Source organism: Metarhizium album, assembly GCF_000804445.1.
Source record: "Metarhizium album ARSEF 1941 chromosome Unknown scaffold_5, whole genome shotgun sequence".
Taxonomy (NCBI): domain Eukaryota; kingdom Fungi; phylum Ascomycota; class Sordariomycetes; order Hypocreales; family Clavicipitaceae; genus Metarhizium; species Metarhizium album.
The window spans coordinates 577,812-586,134 of NW_024467579.1; the positions used below are offsets into that span (position 1 = coordinate 577,812).

Here is an 8,323-nt window from a genome sequence, read left to right on the forward strand (position 1 = left end):
CTTTTCAACAGCAACACTTTTGTCGCTACTGCAAACTATCGCCTCCCTTCTTCTCTTCCTTCTTCCTCTTCTTCTTCTTCTTCGAGATCGCGCGTCGCCCTTCCAGTGACCCGTTCTTGGACTTGGCACAAGCCATTTCAGTCTTTTCACTTCGACCACACACTTTTCATTCGGACCACTCTGGCGACGCGACCTGTTGTCGTTTTGGCCTCACAACATCGCATCCTTGGCCTCGCGCGTCAAAGCACCTCGCTCAGTGATCTGTACTTCATTTCTCTGACCGGCTTATCGCGAAAGCAATCATTTTTTGACCATTTCTTCCCTCTTGCAAGATCAACTTCCGACAAATCCAGGCTTCTTCTTTTCGCCACCATACAAAATGTCGAGCAAACTCGATAAGCCTCTTGACGATATCGTCTCGGCTAAGCGCCAATCTGCCCGTAACCGCCGCCCGTCTCAGCGACGCTCAACTGGCCCCAAGACTGCTGCCCCCGTTGGTGGTATTCAGAAGGCTTCCAAGCCTGCTCGTGGCAGCGCGGCCAAGCCCGCTCCTGCCAAAGCTGCGGCTGCTCATGGAGAAAGCAAGGTCATTGTCAGCAATCTGGTACGCACGCTTTTTCTAGCAATGAATCTTCGTAGCATCTCACTAACAATTCTCAGCCCAAGGACGTCTCGGAGCAGCAGATCAAGGTATGTTTCCGTTGAAGGTCTCGCACCTTCCGGACTTTGTTCGACGTTTCCTTCTTCGCCGCACTCCTCCTTGTAATTTTCGACGTCCAAACGTTCTTCACGAGCGGCTTGCCTCTTGTGTCTGTGATATGACGCTCCGAACGCCCGCCCGAGTCTCCTTCCGAGTCGCTTGAAATATCTGAAACATATTGCGTCGCGTTGGAAGTTGAGAGCAGTATCGCCTCGCATCGTACTCATTATATGCCTGGTCAGCATAGAGCTAAACGATGACTTGGAAGAAACTGCGGCAATCTGTTCAAGAGGCACTGGCTTCGGTGGTTTACTCCATCGACCCACGCGATGAGATCATCACATCACGGTTGGACGCAATCGAGTATAGCAGTGAGCTCTGCCATGGCCACGAGCGTCTTCTCCCTGAAAAGGTGACGAGCTGTCGCTGTATGAGAAGAGGGAGGCTCCGACCTGGTCAGCCTTGTGTACGTTTTGCGATTCTTTTGGGCCTGGGAGCAACATACAACAACTAGATCGGCTTCGTTTTTGATACGGCTACGGTTCAGTTATGTGTACTTCAACTCCCAGGCTGCTCAAATTGCACGTTTGCTGCGATGGCCGATGTCTCAAGTTTTGCTGTCGCCTTTCGAAACATCATAACATCTGGACGTGTGAAGGGAAAAAAAGAATGGACGTCGGTGTTGGCATTCGTGGCTCACTGCTCTACTCGTTCGTCAACTGCCATAGCTCTTTTCGGTCATCCTGCAACAGGACTTATGATTTGCGACGAATTTTTCTTGGACAGGATCGGACCTCGGACTCTCGGCGATGGTTAATCCTGGATCCCCGACCACCGCTAACCTGACACGCGTCCTCAATAGGAATATTTTGTCCAAGCCGTTGGACCGATCAAGAGAGTTGATCTCGTTTATGGCCCCAACTCCGTCAGCCGTGGCATTGCCAATGTCACTTTCCACAAGCCGGACGGCGCTGGCAAGGCTTTCCAGAAGCTGAATGGCCTCCTTGTTGACAACCGACCCATCAAGGTTCGTATCAGACGCAATGTAAGCAAGTCGATGCAGGACTCTGACGAAGACAGATCGAGATTGTTGTCGGTGCAGCTCAGGCCGACAAAGTCATGCCGCCAGTCAAGTCCCTGGCCGAGCGAGCTACGTGAGTTGAACGTTTACCTTGGATGTGTGAGCCTAGAGCTGACGAATCATTTAGCCAGCCCAAGGCTCAGCCCAAGTCGGCTGCTTCTGGTAAAGGCGCTACCGGTGGCGTTGGCAAGGCTGGCGACGGCAAGACGGCAAACAAGAAGCGCCGTGGCCGCAGCGCTCGCCCTGCCAAAAAGACGGCTGAAGAACTGGATTCGGAGATGACGGACTATTTCAAGAGCAATGCCGAAGGTGCAAATGCTGGCGCTGGTGCTGCTACAGGGGCTGCCGGTGCTACTGCTGACGCGCCGATGGAGGATGAGATTATGGTATGTTGAAGTACATGGCTTCTTGTTGCACACATGACTAACTTGGGCGTACGTAGTAATTGTATACGTTGCAGTCAAGGTGGGAAGGCTGATTAAACTTGATTTTAACTATAATACCCAATGAATATGAAAAAAGTGTGCTTGCAAGAGGGTACAGAGGTGAAGATGTGCGCTGTGGATGGTTCACTTGAGCGTGACGCTGCAGACTCGAGGGGTCAGAGTCGACCTTGTCCGTGTTGCTATATTTGTTATTCTGAAGGCCTGGCGCCTAGCGGAGGACGGTGGGAGCAAAGCAGATAGATGCCGAGTACAAATACAGGAGGTGACGATGGCAGGATGAACATGTCTTGGTTGCCCTGTACCCGTGGCGCGCCGACGACGAGGGGAGACTTGCTTGTCTCGAGGATGGTGGAAGGAGTGCCCGTGATGGTGACGATGATGATTCACTCGGCGAAGAGATTGTTGAAAAAAGACAAAGTGACGCGGGACACGATGGACGGCCCAAGTCCTGCTGTCACGGCAGTCAAGACGTCGCAGACTCGGTCAAGCTGCGCGGAGACGACTTCTCAGAGGCGCCTCGCACCGAGCCGTCCCTGTACGCCATCTCCCTCGAGAGCTGGTCGGCGGGAGGCGGCACGAGGTACGGCTCGTCAGCGGGCCAGGCCGTGATGCAGGCGCCGCTGCACGCTGCCCTCGCCGCGTCCAGAGAGGTGTAGATGGTGGAGGGCGCCGAGGGCATGTCTGTCGATTGTGCCCGTCGAGAGGGGACGGCGTGCGCGCGTGACGTGACGTGTGCGAAGCCAGGGGCCGTCGTTGGAGTCGTTCATGTGCTGCTGCTGCTGCTGCTGGTGCTGTTGCTCTGCGCGCCCTCTTTCTTGTTTTTTTTGCATCCTTCTCGTCCCCCGCCCCCTTGTCGTCCTTGTCTCCCTGGACCTGGACCTGGATCGAGCAGTCTGGCGGGCGCGGCGGGAGGGTAGACGGAAAACTCGACAATGGAAATGGGAACGGGAACGGTCCTTTGTGCCCATGTCTGCCGACTTTTTCTCGCGCTTGTCTCCCCGCCGCCGACGCCGCCGCCGCCGACGCCGACGAGCTATATATATCGAGGGTCTGCTGGCTGGGGCGGCCAAAAGCGGCGAAGGAGAACAAGAAGAGGGGGGGGGCTTGGACGCCGCCGGATCGGTTGTTACATCCTGCTGGCTACATGACTTACGAAGATTGTCTTGGATTCTGGGAAATAGCTTGTAGTTTGGTGGTTTGTAATCGGCGGCGTCCTTTTTTTCTTTTTTTCCTTTCTCTTCCCGAACGCACATGGTGTTGGGACGGTAGTACGTCCCCGGGCGTCTGGGCGGGCAAGCCACCTTTGGGAATTCGGTGCGACGGGACTCGGGAGGCAGTACGAAGACGGAGAGAGAGTCGGTCGGATGGGCGGATGCCAAATGGGATGGCGGGGTGGGGGCACATCACCGGGCTGGCCAGGCAATTGCTCGAGGCAAAGACATGTGCGGTTTGTCAGACTTGAGGACGACGGCGGCTGACGACGCCGTCATGGGGGTTGAGGGCTGTTGTTGGGATTCCGGTTTGCCGCTCGTGCCTTGCCTCTGCTATGACATGACATGTATCATGGCTGTCGGTCATGACATGCCTCTTCTTCACCATGACCGACACAGATCATCAGCCGCAAACAGACAAACCACCCAAAAAAAAAAAGTGAGACGGGAGGAAACTGACACACATGCAAAGGGGAAAAGGCGCACAGAGGCCGGCGTCCTAAAGACTCTCCATAATTCATCCCTTGATCAATATTTCTCGTGTCACTCATTGCTAAACTCCGTCTGCTGCTGCAACTTGCCTGGTGCAGCTTGAACATCCGTCTAAGCAGTCATCATCTTTACTCCTTCTTGGCAGCGCCCTCGCCCTCGCCCTCGCCCTCCAGCGCAGGCATGTCGTCATCGTCATCGTCACCGCTGTCCTCGCCTTCCTCGCCCTCCTCTCCTCCCATGGCGCCAAGGTCGGGCATGCCTCCAGCACCACCGAGCTTGGAGAAGTCGATACCGCCAAAGTCACCTAAACACCAAGACGTCAGCAAATTCGCCTCTTTTCCCTTGACATTTATAAATACATGTAATTCTTGTCATGAAAAATCGCCAAGCGGGTCTCGGGGTTTCAGAATAAAAGATTTGATGTCGACGTACCGCCCATTCCTGGCATGCCACCTGCATGTTTGTTAGCTTCAGTTCTGACGCGCGTACTTGCACAAGCCGTGCTTTGGCGGAAAGAAAAAAAGGGGGGGGAAGCTCAAGGCGTGAACCCTTGAGTCCTTGACATACCCATGCCGCCAAACTGCGAGAAGTCATCCTCGGCTGCTTCGTTCTGTTCGTCCTCGTCAACCCACTTGTCAAAGTCGGTCTTGACGAAGTGGGGTTTCTTGGAGTCCTTGAGAAGTCGCGGCCAGTACTCCTTCTTGCTCTCCTTCTTCTGAATCTTTATCTCAATATTCTTGTCGGTGTGATGGATTTTGCTCTCTTTGGGGTCAATCTCGGCGTAGAAAGGCAGCTCAACATGGTATTTGCGCTTCAAGGTACCAGAGGTGCCGGTGAAGGTAAGGCAATCGGGCTTGAGGTCGAGCTGCATATCGTCCTTGGAGACATCAGGGACGTTGATGGTCAAGAAGACGAAGTTGTTCTCGTCTTCGACAGATTGAGGAGAGCGCTGGGCCCAAAGAACTGTTTACGCGAGGACTGTCAGCGGGGGCACTGTGACCAGCGAATCCTTGTGTGTGTGTGTGTGTTTTTTTTTTTGTGGCCTCCATCAGCCCCCTACCTCTCCCCGTTTCCTTTTGCAGAGAAGGAAAATTATCCGGGCAAGATGGCAGTCGCGTGGAGTGGCATTGATGAGCTGTCACAAACCTTCAGGAGTAGCAGTCTCGGCCATGATGAAGGATGACGGGACGAGGGAGCTGTGATGGCAAGCAAAGCGAGGTGTGCGTGAGAAAAGGGTGGCCGTCTCGATGAAGCTACTCGATGAACAATTGCAGATGGGAAAAGTGCAACGAAACGGCAGCCGTTGAGAAGACGAGGCTGGATAGTGGTTTGGTGCCAACACAGAAGAGCGGGCAGAGGCAGGAAAGAAGATGAAAGCTCACAAACGAGGCTGCCCTGCAAAGTTGTTATTGCGCGGTGGCCTTGGCCTTGGAGGGCCCCTTGGGGATCCTTGGGTGGATGCCGACAGGCTGAGCGGAGCAGGTGAGTGGCGGGCGGCTGCGGCTCGTTGGCTGTTGGGCCCGTCGCAGCTGGAGCTGTGGAAGGCGTCAGAACGGCGAGGAAACATGTCCAGGACTGTCAGGAGCTGCCAGGCGCCCAGGTCTGCGGTGCGGTGCGGTGGGCAGGAAGCGCAAAGTGGGTCGGCGGCAGGCTCAAGGGCTCCGGAGTATTTAGATGTTGATGGCCTTGGAAGTTGACGAGCACCATCCTGGGCAGATACAGAGAGGGCCTGCTCCGTACTGCCAAGCAAGTATGCGCTAGTACAAGACGCGATGGCCAGGTACCTGCTCTGCTTACTCAAGTCCGTAGCCAGCTTCTCTCTGCCGCCCACTGCAATGTACCTGCACCGTCCTCCTGCAAAACACACAACGCCCCAGGTGGAAGGGAAGGACCAACGGTCGAACCTGACCGAGCCGCATTGGCCGGCGTCGGCGGTCTTTCATAACCTACTCAGGTGCTTATGCAATACGTCAGCGACTCGGTTCTGGCACTGCAGACTGCCGACGTGCTCGTTGCGATAGTCCTCCTGTCATGCTTGAATTGGTCTTTCCAACTGCTGCGACCAAGACTTCATGTTCTACCCGCAGCTGTTGGCCCCGCTCCCAACACCGACCATTGAAACGAACATTGACGACCCGTCGACCGCGGACGGCCCAGCACCGAAACACCACTCCATCTCTCCAGCCTCGTGTCGCAACCGCATCACCACTCAACGTCACCGCCGCGCCCCTCCATCTCGACGTCGCCGCCATCGCCAGTCACTCCCCCTCAGACGAGACGACACCGCATCTCGTTGTCGTCATCCCATGCCTCCATCGCCGATCCACGACCGCCATCAAATCCGTCAGGCTCCTCGCTCCTCTCCCCCGTCCTGGACCTGAGCCATCCACCATGGAGGCATTCAGAAGCCTCTTTGCAAAACCCGATCCCCAAGCACAGGTCAGTGTCTGAGTTTCACACCGCCCGACGCAGTTCAATCAAAAAAAAACGCACGCACGCACATGTACAATACAGGCCTTCGTTCGTGGTGCTGACCCCCCGCACGGCAGTTCCGCAAATGCAATGCCCTCATCCGCTCCAACATCCGCAAACTAGACCGGGACATCGCCGCCAACAAACAAAATGAAGTCAAGATAAAGAACCTCATCGTACAGGCCGACAAGCGCGCCCAGAAAGACCCTGCCCGCGCCAAGCAGGCCCAAAAGGAAGTCCGCGACTTTGCCCACGAGCTCGTCCGTCAACGCCGCGCCTCGGCCCGCACAATCACCTCCAAGGCCCAGCTTAACTCGGTCCAGATGCAAGTGAGCGAGGCCTTTGCCGTGCGCAAGATTGAGGGCTCCATCCGCTCCAGCGTCGGAATCATGAAGGACCTCAACCGGCTGATACGCCTCCCCGAGATGGCACAAACCATGCAGCAGCTGAGCGCGGAGCTGATGAAAGCCGGCATCATCGAGGAGATGGTCGAGGATATATTGCCCGAGGACGGAGACATGCTTGTAGAGGACGAGGGCGAGGTGGACAGGGTGCTGGGTGAGATTTTGAAGGATAGAAAGGAACCCAGTTTGCCTGTCGCGCCCGCGCCGCAGCTGCAAACGCAGCAAGTCCACGACGACGAGGAGGAGGAGGAGGAGGAGGAGGATGCAGAGGCCATGATGGATCAGATGCGGAATCGGCTGGATGCGTTGAGGAGCTAGGAGTGAGGGCGGGAAGCGTTTTGGGATTCATGGGCGGTTACATTGGCAAGGGCGTTGTCGGCGCAGGATACACGTGCGGTTTTCGTTGTAAGCATAGCAGCTCTTTGCTCGGGAATTCCATTGCCCGGAATCCACATGGCCCTTTTGTCTGTTCGCGTCCCTTTGGCCTCGTGCTGCAGGGGCAGGGGCTGGTTGACGTGGCTCACCGCGCCGGGCGTCTCGGCCAATGTAGAACCTCTCGACAAGACGACTCCGGATTCCAGACACTTGTCCATCTATCTCGTGGGGATGACGAGCATGCCCCGTGGCTCCTGGGCCTCTGTATCCCGCCCCACGAGGAGTCGAGGACAGCACGCTGCGCAGACAGCTCCAGCAGCGTCTTTCCTCACCGCGCGCTTGGTCCGTTCCACATGCCTACCCTGCAGCGTGGCCGCGACATGTCACATCATTCATCGAGAGTCGAGACGACGCGGATAACTACAAATTCAACAGGGGCGCGCCGGCCAACGCGCGCGGCTCGATTGCACTCCGTCCGGCCACCCGGCGCACTGACAATTTCGATTCCCGTGGCGGAGGGGGTCATCACCGACCCTCATCAAAGGTCTCAATACCAGTCACCCACATCATCATCATCATCATCATCACCATCATCATACAGGCAATACGATGCGAGGGGTACAGGGCACTCGCTGTGTCCACGACGCGATATTACGTGGATACGTATCTTGTAATACCACCAGTATGGATCTAACCCGACAAGCGTTCGAAAGAGTTGCGGAATTCCCTTCCCCGTCGTCGGTCGGTCAGTCGGGTGTCACGCCGTGGCCCCGAACGAAGCTGCTGCCCCAGAATAGACAATACAACATACTCCGTACACGGGGTCGCAAGTTTGACCAGGACCAACGGCCAACAGCGGCCGGGTCCAACTCCGACGGCAACGGTCCCGGGTCTCGTCACATTTCACTGGAGCGCTCTTCAACACGAGTCCCTACCAACAGCACGCTCGTAACATGGACCCGGTCGGGGTTTAGGACTCAGGAGGAAGAGAGGCATCATCACCAGGGGAGGAAATTACGAAGGGTCGACCGACTGTGTGATGTATCGGCCGCAACCAACTGTCAGTGGTTATCAAACAGCCTCCCATTCAGCTCAGCTCGAGTTGAAGTCACAGGTCAAGATGCGCCGAGGGGGGGGGGGGG

At 56.2% G+C, this 8,323-nt stretch overlaps 3 protein-coding genes across 3 annotated transcripts; 2 read left to right on the forward strand and 1 right to left on the reverse strand.

Annotated features, from left to right (window-relative positions):
• Positions 1–379: 379 nt before the first annotated feature.
• MAM_02884 (protein mlo3-like protein) lies at positions 380–2,883 on the forward strand (the record flags this gene model as incomplete). Its single annotated transcript, XM_040821683.1, has 6 exons — positions 380–604; positions 661–690; positions 1,563–1,727; positions 1,781–1,854; positions 1,909–2,167; positions 2,503–2,883. The coding sequence occupies 6 exons, from the start codon at positions 380–382 to the stop codon at positions 2,881–2,883; spliced, it is 1,134 nt and encodes a 377-aa protein (XP_040680252.1).
• Positions 2,884–4,058: 1,175 nt separating this feature from the next.
• On the reverse strand, positions 4,059–5,101 carry MAM_02885 (HSP20-like chaperone; the record flags this gene model as incomplete). Its single annotated transcript, XM_040821684.1, has 4 exons — positions 4,059–4,234; positions 4,363–4,383; positions 4,498–4,893; positions 5,077–5,101. 4 exons carry the CDS (start codon positions 5,099–5,101, stop codon positions 4,059–4,061), a joined length of 618 nt encoding a protein of 205 aa, XP_040680253.1.
• A 1,220-nt stretch (positions 5,102–6,321) lies between these two features.
• On the forward strand, positions 6,322–7,124 carry MAM_02886 (charged multivesicular body protein 3; the record flags this gene model as incomplete). Its single annotated transcript, XM_040821685.1, has 2 exons — positions 6,322–6,369; positions 6,480–7,124. 2 exons carry the CDS (start codon positions 6,322–6,324, stop codon positions 7,122–7,124), a joined length of 693 nt encoding a protein of 230 aa, XP_040680254.1.
• Positions 7,125–8,323: the final 1,199 nt, after the last annotated feature.